Here is a 16286-nt window from a genome sequence, read left to right as displayed (position 1 = left end):
CGCTGTCTTTGTGTTGATGTAAATTGAACAGGCTAATGTTTCCCCCTCGCATTAAATATTCATCACAATTAGACCTTCCTGTTTGCATCAATGTTATTAATTATAAGGAGAAGGCAGAGAGAGGGAGAGAAAAAAAACAGCCGTTTCAACTCACAGCCAAAATAACCAAACATCCTGAGCAAGTGGAGGAAATATAGACGAGACATAAGGAGACAGAGAAATGTAAAGAGTGAGAGGTGTGCATGCACGCAGGCGCGTGGGTCTTTGATTTTCTCCTTGCAGTATTTAGTTGGGCAGAGGGAGCCCTTTCAAAGCACAATGTGGATTGTTTCTCCGCCTCTCAGGAAATGCCACAATTACAGATCACAGACCAAGCAAAACACGTGTGGCGCTGGGCCTTGAGGGGGATAAACAGCCCACTATTCCCTCCCAGTGCATTGACCCCAGCGACAACCTTCATTACTGGGAGAGAAAATATTGTCAGCTGCCCACTAACAAACACCTGCCAATTTCAAGAGAAGGGATTGTTTTTTTCTGCGGCAGTGGAAGGAAAATAGAGTAGAAAAGATAAGACAGCCTTGTTCTCTTTTCTCTGTCTCCCTCTAATCTGTTACTTTTCTGACATCCTCTCTGCTTGTGTCTCTCTCCGGCCACTGGGTGTTGCCCTGCTGCTCGCCTGACTCCTCACCACACAACTCTAATGGAGCTGAAATCCTGTTTGTAATTAGATATGGGAATTCCTCTGTCATCAGCCAGATGATGCCACGATACGCAGACCAAACAACTCGCAGACAAACACAATCAACACTAACTTTTAGATTTCGCTGTAGATTTTAAATTAAACCACAGCTAGGCAGTAAGTTCTGCAAGTCTCTTTTTGTTTCACACCTGAGGCGTCATACCAGACGCTCCAACAGGGAGCGCCACCCGCGAGGCGGCAGGCTGGACGGGTGGTGACAGGTACCTGGAGTGTTGCCTGACTGAGAGTTGAGAGAAGAGGTTTCTGGGTGAGATGATGAGGAAGCATCATTCTCTTTTTTTCCAGGGTCATCAGGCTAATTTCTGCAAGCCCCTCCCTCGTGTTTGTCGGTGTGTGTGTTTGTCTGTGTGTGTGTGTGTGTGTGTGTGTGTGTGTGTGTGTGTGTGTGTGTGTGTGTGCGTGCGTGTGTGCGTGCGTGCGCTTGTGTGTGCGTGCGCGTGCTTGTGCAAGAGAAAGAGGGGGCCTTGGCCCCTGAGAGCGCTCGGTGAGGAGACCACAGCTGTACACTCCCAGCAGCTAATTGGTCCTTATCTAGCTGTCCCATTCATCTTCATTTTTTACCAATTACTGAGCATTATCTGTGTTCTCAGTTGGGTATGGGACTTAATCCTTTTTGGTTAAGCTGGTGCTACAGCTTGCAAATTTCAAATGGAAAGGGGGGGGCAAGAGGCTGGGGAGGGAAAGTTGGAGGGTTAGGGAGGTGCTGGTGGAGGGGCATCATAGTAAATACAAACTCTGGAAACTTCCCATCATCCTTCACTGGCAGGAAGCAATCAATAAACAATGACATCACAAGGCAACAGCGGCGGGAGGAAAATGGAAGAGATCAATTATTGGCGTTATAATTCCAGTGCTTGTTTGCAAACATTGCAGTCTCATTGATTAGTCCGCTCTTGTTGCTGTTGCCATTATTGAAGTGTTAAAATCATATTTTCCTCATCATAGGTGGTTCGCCGTCACACATACCACCACTTTAAGGGGGCATTGTTAATTATTCAAGATGTATTCCTTTTTAAAACACAGCAAGACCGAACTACTGCGTTTATTCTACAAACAATACAAGTATGGTACATCGCTCATCCAGAAGGTACATCAAGACACTGCAATCTGGGGCAGTTAGCCTTAATTTTCTAAGATCAATGCATAACTAGGCTCCTCTCTATATGGGGTCTGTGCTTGGCCGTGCTGCAGAGCTGAGTGGAGTCAGCCTGCAGACCATGCACTAATTACTGGAGTGTTTACTGCTCGGCTGGATAGCATTTGTACCATTTTGGATCATATCAGTGCATCAATGATTGTGGTTTGCTGAGAAATAAGATGACGCTGCTTATGAATGAAATTAATCAGACATTATTGGATGAACCCATCAAAAAAGGCCTCACATGGATGTAGGAAACACAGGAGCGCTCATGTATGTGTGTGCGCTTGCGTGTGTGTGTGTGTGTGCGCGTGTGCGCGCTTGCGTGTGTGTGTTCACGTGCGTGGATGCCCACCCGTGCGTGCGTGCGTGCGTGCGTGAGCAGACACACAAAAGCAAGAGAGACACTGCACTTTGATAGCGATCTGTTTGGTCACACTCTCTGCGCCAGCTGTCAGCCCAGCTCCACTGCTGCGATTTAATTAGTCTGTTTATGTCCTTTCTAATAATAAAGCTCTCTGGGTGGAGAGACACATCCGACTAGCTAGCTGCACGCTCCACAACCTGCTAGCCGCACAAGTGCTGGTGGCCCAGGCTACATGGCGCAGCTAAATGTGGGCCATGATGGAGGATGGTGGCTACTTCCTGCTCCTCTAGACAGAACAATGGCCCTCAGGCTCAGATCTAGTATCACCCATCTACTCAATCCTAACCTTAACCATTAGGGGATAAAGCACATACTGACCTGATATGAGTGTCTAGGGGCAACTTCATCCATCTTCCTCGCTAGCTCTCTTGTGGGAGCTTTTGTCAGCCGAAGCTCTTGAGAGAGATTGTAGCCATAGGCTGAAAAGAATTCATTCCATGAACATATAACACCTCTTTCACTCTGACACATTATTGTCTAGTCGGATTCAAGCAATTACAGCGCGGTTTGTTTTATTCTGATCTCATGGCGGACAAAGTAGAGTCAATTTAAAGCTGCAAGCATTGGGGGGGGGGGGGGGGGCAGTAAGTGAGTGAGACAGAGCAGACAGACAGCCTTCCAGCCTGAGTGAAGAGCTTGATGGGTCTCCGTGGCTCTCTTGGGTTTAGGCCCTCACCATCTCTCTATTAGTCTGCCAGGCTCATGGGAGCCAGGTGACAGATAAGTGAGGGACGACACACACATTTTAATAGACATTTCAAAAGATAAACCTGATAATCATTCCTCTTTTTAATGAAGTCTAATGTCCTCGTTCTAATTCCAGTTGCGTCGGCTGTTAAGCATCAGCGTTCACACTTGAATATGCATGATTGGGAGACGGCGAGGCACACTCATGTAGCTACAAAACACACAGACAACTGCAGAAATAGATTACAATAACAGGAGCAGGGGAGGAGGGTGGGGGGATTGATTAAACATTATTTCCGTAATGATCCATATCAAGTCCTATCATCTTTGAGTGGCAGTGGAGTTGCTGGAGAGGAAGGAGACACAAAGAGAGACAACCTCGTGTCACGGAAATATTTGTTTGATTGTCTCTTGTGGTTAGTTCACAAGCACAGCAGCCGAACTGGAAAAACAAAAAACCAAAAAAACAAAAAACAACTGACCAGTCGAGTTGTCACCCCTCATCAACATTAGGCCTGGTTCTTCATTAATTGGATAGATTAATTTGGAGCGCTTTGATGTGTGTGTGTGGTGTGTGTGTGTGTGTGTGTGTGGGGGGGGGGGTGATGCATGCGTTCTCCTGTCCCCTCCTCACTATTCTCTGTCAGGTTGAATTTAGCCCGCGAAGGGGCTGACCTTTGAAAGTGAAGAGATCAACACAATTTGAAAAGACAATGTCACTTGGTGTAAATGTGATACGTGTAATAAATGACATTCAACCTTTCAGTGGCGATGAGCGTTCACAGGTTGGAGTAATGTGAAATATGCACGGCGTGTAATTGCAGGGAATGCGAAGCCGTTTTCACATAAGATGGCGAGGCATTAGTGCCGTTGATATCATGCGCTCTCATTTCGTTATGATTGTGTTTAAGAGGACACATTAGCCCGGGAATATTACAGTGTACACACAACAAAATGACTTTGCTGTGATTACATTGTAGAAATGTTCCACCACAGCAATCAGGCGGAGAATCAGAGAGCATTTGTGTGATAGAAATACTTGCTTCGGTTCCACCAAAGCGCTCCGTTGGTTCCCTGGTTTTATGATATGGGAACCCTCATCCAAATAGAGCTATCAGCCGCACTGAGCCCAGACATCTTCACCATCGCTCTGCCTCTCCTCTGGGACCGAGATAAAGAGAGAGAGGGAGAGAGACAGAGGAGGAGCGAGAGAGCAAGTTCAAACTATCTTCAGGAATTTTTTTTCAGCTTTTCCTTCACAGTTAGAACAAACAGAGGACAGAGAAAACTACAACATATTAACAGACTAGAAAGCATTCAGAGTTCATAACTTCTGGTCCCTGGTGCTCTCCTGCTCTGGCCCTAATTAAAGCTAGCATCAGGGATGAGTGGACCCTCACACCCCTGCATATGTTGCGGTATGTCAGTCGTCTAGTGTGAGATGTGCTGAAACCTGATAATACTTAGATCACGTGCACTGTAGTGCAGATATAACTTCCCGCAGCCACTGGGTGGCGTTAGAGAACACACACTTACTATAAATAATGTTGTTAGAAATAATGTTGCTGTACATCACATGAAGACAATAGTGCCATTTTGATGAAAATCAAATATCAAATATTATATCAGGCTGACTTCCTACAACCACGAGGAGGCGCTACCACTATGACTTGTATTCAACTTGTTGATGCCTTCAGGCCAGGACTCTAATTAAACCTGTCAAGTTTGGAGATGTGACCATGTGGTGTCTAGTTACAAAAAATTATTTTTTTTCTGGCCTCACTGCAGTAATGCCCATTACCAAGTTCTTCAGGTGTTTCTGACTTAATCTGAGATGGATCTGGCCGACCCAATCTGTCAAGATGAAGCTATTCCGCTGAGGTAATGGGGTCTTTTTTTGGCCCGTTCTACACCCCTCCACCAAGTTTGGTGAAAATTGGCATCACAGTTTTTTGTGAGCCTGCTGACAGTCAGACAGACAAATGCCGCTGAAAAAATGACCTCCTTGGCTGAGAAGGTTTTAGGGGAGGTGTTGTCAGGGGAGCAGATTATTGAAATGTTCATTTATAAAACATTCAACACCGGCTCATTCTTTCCAATTTGAACGTCACATTTTTTATGCACTGACACAAATGTCTGCAATGTGACGAGGCACAGAGCATCTGTTCTAAGCTTGTGACATTATTTTGGGTAAAGAACTGCACTCTTCACTTCACTTCATATTTTTAATCAACTTTTGGATCATGTACTTTTTAAAGTAAACTGTTGAGCTCTGGAATGATTACAGATGGAGAACACATGTAGAAACCTTCTGCTATAAAAGAGTGATAGCTGAGTCAGAGGTTGGGTGTCATAGCACAGGGGTGCCTGGTTCAGTTCCTGGCTGGGTGGACAGCAGCACCTCAACCCTCCCCCAATATTTGCTCCTGTATCTTCTTTAACCTGTAAAAGTTTAAATACCCCAAAAATGATTAAATGATAATAAAGCAAGTGCTTAAAACTGTTAATCCCAATTTAGGGAATGTTATCTTACTTTTAAAAAAGAACTTTCTGGGAACAAAAAAAACATTGAATTTTTTTTTTTTTAAAGGATATACAAAATTCTAGTTGGGATTAAATTAAGACAAAAACCTTTGTGACTGCAGTGAAATATGCTTCGCCATCAGTTCACCTCGAACCATCACTGCAGCCATAACCGATGCTCTCTGGTGAAATGATGGCGAAAGTGCACAGAGGTTGTCATGCTAATTTGTAATTAAAACAACTAAGCTGATGACCACATGAAAACTGACCCCCCTTCTCTCGCTCTCTCTCTCTCTCTGTCCCTCTCCCTCTCCCCTTTTTGCACCCAAAGTGATATGACAGGAGAGTGGGGCTGTGATTGATAACGCTCGTCAATATATTTCATTTCAGGAGCCTTAGTCAAATGACAACTGGTTGTCATTGACTGAAAGCAATCTTTTTAAAAGGGGGAGCCTTTGCTAAGTATCAGATGAAAATGATTCCTCTGTCTGCTTGGGTGTCACTGTCTCCGGGAGCTTTATTGATTGGGCTTGAATATATTGCACCCGCAGTAGTAACAGCTGCTGGTAATATCTCTCCTTTCCTGCTGCTCTTCTCTTCCTTTCACAGCGCTCCCCACGCCACACCGTGTTGTCGCTGATCTTCTATTTATCAAGAGTGATGTATAACAAATATAAAGTGAGCTTGGTTCCGACCCAAATTAAAGAAGCTGTTGGGCTAATGTGTCCTGAAGCTGTCCCGGCCAGCCTCCCGCCACGTGTATGATGGCGTTAACTAACCATTGTCTCTGCCGCTCTATATGCTGCTCGCCATTATCAACCACAAAGATGTTGGCATTGCTTGGTAAAGGTCATTTACTGTAATGAGATTTGCCACATGCAAGCATATGGCTTGATTATGGGCCTGTTCGTTAACATTTTCAGCAAAGAGACAAATAGACAGCTTTAAAAAAAAAAAAAAAAAACGGCACAGGCGAAACGTGTTTAGCATTTTCTCTTCAAAGATAGGAGCAACTTTTTTTTTCCCCTGTCACAGACATGATTGATCTTTCAATTTTCGTAAAGGAATGTGCGCCATTATAACAGAGGATTTAAATTATCCTATAAAAGTTGCCTGCCTTAGATTTTATACACTTAAAGGACAAACACCTCTGTCTGTCTCCTTGATAATTTCTACCACATGTTACACTCCACTGGTTTGGGTAGGAAAAGCAATTATGTTACCTCATCAAACTCAAAATGTTTTCTTATCATGGTTTTTTCTTGTACTGCCTTTCATCGGGCATCTTGACAGGAAATCGTTGTGTATCCATGGCTTACATTTTGTTTGTTGATTTCTATCCAGTGGTGTGTCTCCTGGAATGTTAAAGCATATTGTTTGCATGTGTTTTTATGTCTGGCTGTGTGTGTGTGTGTGTGTGTGTGTGTGTGTGTGTGTGTGTGTGTGTGTGTGTGTGTGTGTGTGTGTGTGTACATACCTATACACCTTTACTACATCATTATCTGGATGTATACCTGAACCTCGCCTCTGTGTGCGCGCATACATGAGTGCACAGGGGGTGTTTAACAAAGCCAAGATGTTTGCTTTATTATCAACATTAACTGCGTCAACACAAAAGGTTTCAAAGTTGCGCTCAATGACACTGTGGGGCTGTGGGTGGCTACATCAAAGCTCGATACCTTCCTCTCTCCCCCATTTTAATGAGAAACAGGGCTCACCAGCCTTGACTGAACCTGCCATCTGTGTGTTTTTTTTCTTGTTTGCGCACGTGTGTGTGTGTGTGTGTGTGTTTGTGTCTGTCTGTGCATATGTAAGCTTGTCTTGTGGCACCACACTTCCAGACAACATGTTTATGGAGGCTGTGTCTAAATGTTTGATCTAATGGCTATATGGCTCCCTCCGTCTCACGGCGGGTCCTGCGATTCCTTCGGAGATTAACAGTTATGGTAAAGATGAATAGCTGATTAGCGCTACGGAGAGACCTCTAAACGTCTCGCCGCGTGACAGACACATTTTCATGAGCCATTCATTTCCTTTTGGGACTGGTGTGCAAATCCTTGATACGACCACAACAAAGGCTCTCCATGTGTGTGTGCCAGCATCTCACCTTTGTTGGAGAAATACATACACGACATGGGGGCATTTTATAAGCGCAATTAGGAGGTAAAACTGAGATTGTTCTGCAGCACTGGACTGCATTTGCATTGTGCATCGAGTCAGTTCATTTAGCTGCTTGACTGGAATGGTCCTGTTCAGTTTGACAGATCAGAGGAGGAAAAATGTCTCAACACCATGAAAACCAAAGGCTTAGTGCTGAGCAAATCAGCCCTTTGTCTTGTTCAATTCAAATCAAATTCAAAGGATAACCAGGAATGTTTGTTTGACAACAGCATTTACACTGCATTGTTCTGAAGCTCAGAGCCTCCCAAACAAAGACAGATAGGCTTTAAACAAGTCATTTAATTAGCACTAGATCCCCAGCTTTGGCTGCGCCAACCAATTATACATTCCTGAGGCATGTGCAGGTCCTATTTCACGGGAACGAGAGGCAGATCCTCTCCAGCCCTGTCTCTTACAGTACATCTCTCCCCTTCCATTTAAGAGAAGGTAAATAGCCCAGACAGACAGCTTCATTAGCCAGCGTCTGAAGAGCGCGCGGCAGATTGTCGCTTAAATAGTGCGCTTTTACTGCAGGCCCAGCCTGTGACCTCCGATCAATTACAGCTGACATTATTGTTTGTTGGGAGCTTTTTTTCCTGGACAGAGGGAGTAAAAAACGAGATCAAGCCCCAGCTTTGGCTGGAAATGTAATCTTCCCCCTCTCTTTGGTTCTTTCGCTCCACAAACAATAAATCATTCAGTTGAAGAGATAATAAAGTGCCAAGTAGGATCTAGTTTAATTTTTGTCAGGGGAAATCTGTCCACAACAAAGTCAGAAGGAAGACGCCGGCTACCAGCACCAAACCATCTTCAGTAGCAGTGGCTTAGTCCCTTTTTTCTTATTTTCCTCTGTAGGGTTAGGAAGGCTTGACATCCTGTTTGGATCAAGATTAACTGCAGCACAAATCACTGCAGGTTATCATTTCTGTCAGGCAAATAAATTACAGCTCTCTTTTTAATCATTTTAAAACATTTAACATTCAATCTTTTGCGGCGTGATTCTGTAAAGCTCCAGCATCCACCATCAGCCGCGCGATTTTATACTGATGTAACAGCCTTTTAATCATGTTGTTACCAAGGGCTGTTTAATTCATTCATTCCATCCTCTGCGATTCAGATCTTTGCTTATCCATGCGTGAACTCCCAAGCACTGCTCAACATAATAGCTGAGCTGTTTATATTGGTATTAAGTGATTTGTAGTTTTAATGATGCTAAATCGGAGTTCACCTTTCGCAGGTCCCTCAGGCTTACTTCAGGTAAATTACTGCGAATGCATTGTTTATGCCCTTCAGGAGAGGAGGGGGGTGGGCGCTTGTGGGAATCCACCTCTCAACTATAGGAGGTAAACAAAAACTGACAAATATGTTTCATTTCTCTCAATGATATGTTCGTCGGATCTATATTTTGGGAGAGCTACTTTTCCCTTTTGCATATGAATGGAACGTCAAAACACTTAATTGTCTTGTAAAACTGCCCGATTCCTTGAATAAACCAATATCCTCCCTCACCTGGTTCCTTTCAGCTACAAGTAAAAGGATTCGGTGCACCCTCATTGGCCTGTGGCACATTCCCCTACAGTGGTTCGAATGGCTCTTTATGGGGAAAACCACTGTTTTCAGGACGGGGGTGACATGAAAGGGGCTGGACAGGCGGTGAAAGCGAGACTAATACCCCTTAGAGGGAACAGAGGTCCAGTGTTTCCCCAGCGGGCTGTCTCTCTGTCAGGTGGGGACACATCAGCCAGCGAGCTTCATCATTTACTGAGGTGATCTTGTTTATTTGGAGACATTTTATGTATCTCGATTGAACGGGTGTAATGTATCCACCTCAAAGGCAGAATAAATCTCTTCACCCTGGCCCTTGAGTGGCCTTGAAAGGCTTGATAGGGTAGCCTAGACCACTCCATGTTGTCCTACGGTAAGTACCCCCGCAATCAGGCCCTCTGTGGTGTTTTTTAATTGAGCTCAGCCTGCTGAGTGGTAATTGATTCAGTCTGAGCTACAGCCCAGGCGCTGATATAAGGTGCTGCTTGGCTTCCGCCTTTCTTTAATCTCCCCTGCTTTATATTGTTTGGGAATACTCGCCACTGAGAAACTGCATGCCATCTTTCTTATGGAAATCAATGCTTCTTTGGGAAGGAGGGGAGCAATAGAGAGGAGTACTTCTCATGTCCTTTCATTTTTCAACCAGTGTCCTTCTCTTTAGAGGCTTCGCCATGCAGATCTCCTTGCCCTTTGGCTACTGATGTTTTGTCAGAAAAGAGGAGTGGACTTGTTTTGGCGGATCAGCTTTCTGTAGTGCGGTATCTCTTTTTTTCTCTCTCTCTTTCTTTTCTCTCTTTCATGCAGCTTTTTTTTTTTTACCTTGAACTGAGCTGCCAAGAATGAGAGAGGAGGAAAAAAGAAGTGAAAAATCAACAGAGAGGCTCCATCAGATCCAATACTGTCTATGAGGTTTTCTTTAAAGCATTTGAGGAAAAGCATCTGAGTGGCGGAGGAATGAGACCAAACAGTCACTTTTGATCCTGCCAGTCCCCATTGAGCAGAGGAGGAGGGATGGGGGGGGGGGGGGTACAGACACCTAGCTTTGACCTTCTGTCTGCGCTCGCGTCCTTTGAAAGTTGGCTTGTTTTCATTAAACCATTTAGAGGCACAGCGCAGGGCCATAGTTTGACTAACTAGTAACCCCCTATGGTATCTTTATTAGACGTCCCTTAGATTTTTTTTCTTTCTTTCTTTCTTCAACCAGTTATGTCTTCAATTTTCCCAATTAGGCGTCTATCGCCAGACAGCAATTGAATAATTTAAAACATTTGTAAGATATGTCTGATGTTGTAATGGAATAATTTGTGTGCATATGAAAGAGGAAGAAATGAAAATCCCATTATTGGACTGGAAGTGACTTCTCTCTCTCTCTCTCTCTCTCTCTCCCTCTCTCTCCTGTATATATAATTAGCCTTAAGTCATTGCCGTACTGTAGTCTAGTTGTTTGTCGTTAGCACGTTTAACTAGTCATTTGGGTAATGGCTTTCAAGATTGCCTTTGTTTTTACAGAGATTTTATATATAAATATATATAAATATATATATATATATATATTTAAATATTGAGACAATTTCCATAATGTCCCCTTTTTATTCATCCCAGAATAATTGATGCATCTTTATTGCTGTGTAAACTTTGGTCTATGAATTACTGTGTATAGAGTTTTCATCCACGTTTCTTTATTATTATTGCAGTAGTATCTATTATTAACGTACGCAGTAAAACATTTATGTGTATTATGTTAACATGGAAAGATACCCGAGACGTGATTAATTTGATTTTTTTCCCCTCTCTCTCTCTCTCACTCTAATGGATAGCAGTGTAAAGCTTTAGTGTTATTGGACAGTGATTTTAAAGGTGGGATCTGAGTGGTGGCTGAATTAAACAGCATCAGGTTTGGAGTTTTTTCCGCCACAAGTTTCCCCTGTGAATATCTCACTCATAATACGCATCATTGAGTAACCAACGACCTCTGCATGTGTTGCAGGACTGGAACTCCCCTTCATGATGATGCCGCACCCCCTGATCCCCGTCAGCCTGCCCCCAGCCTCTGTCACTATGGCGATGAGCCAGATGAACCACCTCAGCACCATAGCAAACATGGCCGCCGCAGCACAGGGCCAGAGCCTGCCCTCCAGAATGGTTACCTCTGTCATAAAGGTAAATTTTAACTCTTGATTTTGATATTTTTGTGCCGGTTGCTGTCTTTACTGGATATTTATGTTGGTTTATTTTGTGCTTTGCTGCTGCTGGGGTTGCAGGAACGTGTTCCGGACAGTCCCTCCCCGGCCCCGTCCTTAGAGGACAACAGGAGGCCAGGCAGTCACCCATCGTCTCACCGCAGCAGCAGTGTATCCAGCTCACCAGCCCACACAGAAAGCTCCTCAGACAGGATACGTACGTCTCTGCGCTAGCCAAACACCCTGATTCACAAAGAGCTGGAATACATATTCTAGGTAACCTTTCTTTTGGTTTCATTCCACCTTCAGCCACACACCACAACGGTCTGTCCATGAGCCAAGCCCTGCTAGGCCTGTCCCCCAACATCCCACCTGGGCCCAAAGAGGGAGACCTGGCCCATGACATGAGCCACGAAGCAAAAAGGATGCATGCTGATAAAGGTGAGCCTGCTTTCATTTACAAAACTAGACCGCAGTCAGAGAGCATTAACCTCCACCAACTGCTCTATCACAAGGATGGACATTAATGCTCCCATGCTACTCTGGCCCTCAGATTTGAATTCTGTACCCTTAAAAATCTATTTTCAAAACTCAAAATTTTAATTGATATCATTAGTTTAGTTGGGTTATTTGGCAAGGCATTCTTCTGTTTGGCCCAGATATTATCCAACTTCTGTCCGTGTATGTGTGTATGTGTTAATGAGTTTGAGGTGAAATTCTTATTGACTGAAAAGTGCTTTTACCACTGTTTTCATCTTTTTCTCTCTTTTTTGGGGGAACAAAATCGATCTTTTGGTCAGAAGCTAGCAGTCATATTATAATGTTGTATGTGTACAACTAAACAAGTGTAGCTGATCACATGACCATGGTTCAGCTTTAAAAAAAAAAAAAAGGAAAAAAGGAAAAAAAATTGTGCTGTCATGGTAGAGTCAAATGAGAACAACACCTCAAGGATTTTCACATTTTCATGCTTGGCGAGCCTACCGTGTTGTGAAAAGGCTACCGACCAAGTGTTGGTATGAAAACATGTGGCTTTCCACATCAACATATACACTTACGTGGGGACAAGCTTTTAGTTCGCGACTGAATCCAGTGTTTGTTGGTTCCTCGCGCCGAAGCTGGGCTCTGCTGAGGCTCTCTCAAGAGCAGAATTTAGAAGAACAACAAAATAAACCAGGAGAGGCAGAAGGAGCCCAACACTCAGTTCATGTGGTGTGTCACCAACAGCTTCATTGACTTTTGTTGCAAAGTGTAATTTTCATCAACTTCATTAACTGTTTCAATTAGAATGTTGAATAACTCTGGTTTTATCCTTGAAAAGACTCATTAAACAACATTCTGCATTTCGGGTGTAAGTCAGCATGATTCAAGGCCGTAGATGATACAGTCTTACAAATACTACTTCTTATTTTTCCAGCTGGTAAATTGTGTTGCTAACAGCAATTCATACATTCGTCAGACTCTCTGGTTGTCTCAGTTAATGCGTTCTATACACATTCTGCATTGTGTGTCTTATTTTAATGATCTTTTACTCTGGAACACCTTACGTGACACACACTAGGATGCGTAGAATGACACTCGTAAGTTATGAAATTCACTCATGAGGTTATTCTGTTAATGCACCCGAAAATGTAAAACCAAACAGACGAAAAAAAACAAAAAAAACAACAACCCAGTTCTTCAGATCGTCTTTTTAAAGGGAACAACTATTCCATGTCAGCACTGTTAGCTAGTTTGCAATCATACTAAACAGGCTAATTAGCTTGATATGTCACTAATAGGAGAATGAACACACATGCAGGCGCTGAGCCCAAAACATGAAAACACATCAGTCAGTTGAAGGGCAGCGGTACTTTCAGTATATCCCACACAACACAGAGTGTTTCGTTTTTGTTGTTGTTGTTTTTATTTTATAATAAAATGTACATTATTAAGCTGGTATCAGTATTCTCATCTGTCTTTGAGAGGAGAGTTTGTGTGGTGTTGTGATGGAGGGTGCATTCAGGTGATAATGATATTAGAGCCACTTTGGAAATCATCGAGGTGTGTGTGTGTGTGTGTGTGTGTGTGTCCTGTTGGATGGGTTGACATGACAGTCAGTATTAGACCTTGGGTGTGTAGCAGTGAACAACAATAATTAGCGGGATCATGAGCAGGATTTATAGATTTCAAACTGTCTGTGCACCTGATATTCTTCATGTCGGTGTGTGTTCATGGGGGCAAGTCGGAGCAAAGTTAGAGGGCAAAAACTGGAATCTTGATGGAGGAGCAGAGGGGCAAACATACTTTGTGGTTAGAATTGTCTGTCAGTCTCACTTCTTGCAGAAAATCTCACGCCATCCCCCGATTAAATTATCAAGAATGATTCATAACCATGAATCCTGCATATTTATGGAGCATTTTACCTCACAAAAAGCAGATAGCCTCAATTGTAATTTACAGTTAAGATGGTTTATTTTTTAAATTTGATTTTATTTTATTAAATCCAGTCGTGTCATAAATCATAAGTGGCAAGGTGAGAATTTGGTTTAAGATTATGGTAGGATTAGGGTTAGATTAAGGTTGTGTTGTAAATCAGTGATGAAACAAGTAGTGAAGGACACATGACTGTAAATGTAAAAGATAAAAAGGGGATTGTGTGTGTGCATGTGTGTGTGTGTGAGAGAGACAAATGCAGCAACACAAACAGAAACATTAACTGAATGTTTCCATATTACCTGAAATCCGTCTTCGCAACTGAAGTGCCTCCTCTACACTCACGTAATCAACACAAATGGACTGTAATTTCCTCACAATATTGGAGGAGAAAGCAAATGACCCAGCAATCCACACCAGCTCTGGCTAGTTGACCACACACACACACACACACACACACACACACACACACACACACACACACACACACACACATCTCCTCGCCACAAACACACAGCGTATTATCTTGGAGATTGTCAATTCTTAATATGTCACTGGACTTGATTAGGATTCTGAGCTCTCCAGCGTGTGCACCAGAGGTCTCGGGCTGCGGAAAACATTTTTATAAAATAACCCATTAATGCAGAGGAGTGCAACTAAATTAGTTACCAATTTGCTGAGCATGAATTAATGAAGAGAGCTTCTCCCAGCTCCCACAGTTGTAATTTTCATAATAACCCCAGACCTTTATTTGGCAGGTTGTTTAGTTTTTTCGTTTGAAGGTTTTCATTAGTCTAATGAGGACTGTGCAAGGGCGAGCAGTCAGCACAATTTACATGAGGAAGCTATCATAATAAATGAGGCAATTTGAATAACATGCACAGGTTTATGCTGCGAGATAAGAGAGATTGTAGCAGCCCGATTCAGAGGTAACCAATACATTAGAACTAACTAATAACCAAAGTAATTCCAATAAAAGCTTTAAGTGAAGGGAATAAAATTAATGATAGATATATTGAACTGTAATGATATGATACATGATGCATTAGATTAATAAAATAAATGTCCGCCATTGTTAAAGAGGCCTCGCCATGCGAAGCTTTGTTTATGGTGAGCTTTTTAATTAGGCCTGCTCATCGCATCAGTTTGTTTAGATAAATGAGATAACATTCCAATGGTTTAATGATATCTCCCCACTTGTTTGATCTTTATGATCCTGGCAGAGCATTAAATTAATCTCTTGCAGTGCACTCTTAGAAGAGAGTGCAGTGGGCGCAGTTGTGGTGGTGGCGGGGCGGGGGGGGGGGGGGGGGGCGGGTACACGGTGCCCTGGCTCATATGGAGGCTATTTAAATCGCCAGACTACTTCAGAGAGAGCCACCACACAATGTCACTCACATCCCAGGAACAAGCCTCACGCGTTTCATGTCATCTCTGTCGATGAAGGACAAAGGCTGTTTGTTGTCATCTAAAAAAGATTTCCAAAGTTGTGTCACCCAGTGCAGTGTAACCAGATGGTAGCTTTTTTTTTTTTGTTTTTTTGAGGAGAGGGGGTGGGGTTGTTGTTTGAACTTGATTATTTTTTGTCCAAAAATTTCCCCAAAGCAAAAAAAAAAAAAAAAAAGAGAGAGAGAGCGAGAGAGAGATTAGATGATGTTTGAGGTGGAAAAAAGCTAAAGTGTAATCTCACATGTGACTAATTGAATTGCTTCAAACGGAAAGTGTGTGGCGATAGCTTCCGACAAGCCTCTGTCTCGTGAAACAGCAGGTAGCTGACAAACAAGAGGAAATTTGAAAGCTACGGAAGCCTTTGGCTGTAAACTCACTTTGGACATCAAACACTTGACATCGTTTTCTTTCCTTTGGGGAAAAAGGTGTTTGAAATGCAAGCCATATGTATGTACATCGAAGTACTGTATAGAAGTAAATACCATGTGGCGCTGGAAGTATTAATGCCAGCAACAAATCTCAGCACTTTACCTCGGCGCTCCAGCTGCAGTTAAACATGCCAGATCGCTTTGGAGCTGGTGACTACAGTATGTAAACTGATTCTGTAAACCATATTTTAAAAGCTGGTGATTCACTGGTAATATGATATCGGCACTTCCCTGTTGACACAACAGGAGATGCACTCATAATGTAGCTGTCTAGCATAAATGGATGCGTGGAGGTGCACCCTTTCATACCTGCTATCATCCGAGCAATCACCCAGCAGACCACAATGGACGCAGCTGATGTTTTTCTCTCTGCTTCACGTCTGTCTGAGAGGACCAGGTGAGGCCTTACCTCAACCAAAAAGTCAGACCAGAAACTGTGGTTTTGGACAGTTTTGTGGTTGTTAGTAGTTTGTGGGGGGGTGGCCTTATCCTCCCGCATCCCCCTGGTGGGACTCATTGCTGCCAGGCGAGAATGTGCTGGCGACAAGGAAGCATCTACAGCGGAGCGCCAACC

At 43.3% G+C, this 16286-nt stretch overlaps 1 protein-coding gene across 2 annotated transcripts in view; it reads left to right on the top strand.

Moving 5' to 3' along the window:
• dachd (dachshund d) overlaps window positions 1-16286 on the top strand; it is a 105831-nt gene that overhangs the window by 69276 nt on the left and 20269 nt on the right. Inside the window, exons 5-7 of one of the 2 annotated variants that reach the window (XM_086220261.1) lie at window positions 11228-11400; window positions 11502-11637; window positions 11730-11861. In XM_086220261.1, coding sequence (XP_086076387.1) covers window positions 11228-11400; window positions 11502-11637; window positions 11730-11861 — 441 coding nt within the window. Of the gene's footprint in view, window positions 1-11227; window positions 11402-11493; window positions 11638-11729; window positions 11862-16286 lie in introns of both variants that reach the window. The other variant, XM_086220260.1, reaches the window with a different exon arrangement.

Source organism: Aulostomus chinensis, chromosome 12, assembly GCF_037954235.1.
Source record: "Aulostomus chinensis isolate RoL2024-O1b breed Wild chromosome 12, RoL_Achi_v1.0, whole genome shotgun sequence".
NCBI lineage: Eukaryota > Metazoa > Chordata > Actinopteri > Syngnathiformes > Aulostomidae > Aulostomus > Aulostomus chinensis.
The sequence above is the reverse complement of the archived record's forward strand: the minus strand, read 5'-3'. Positions and strand labels throughout refer to the sequence as shown.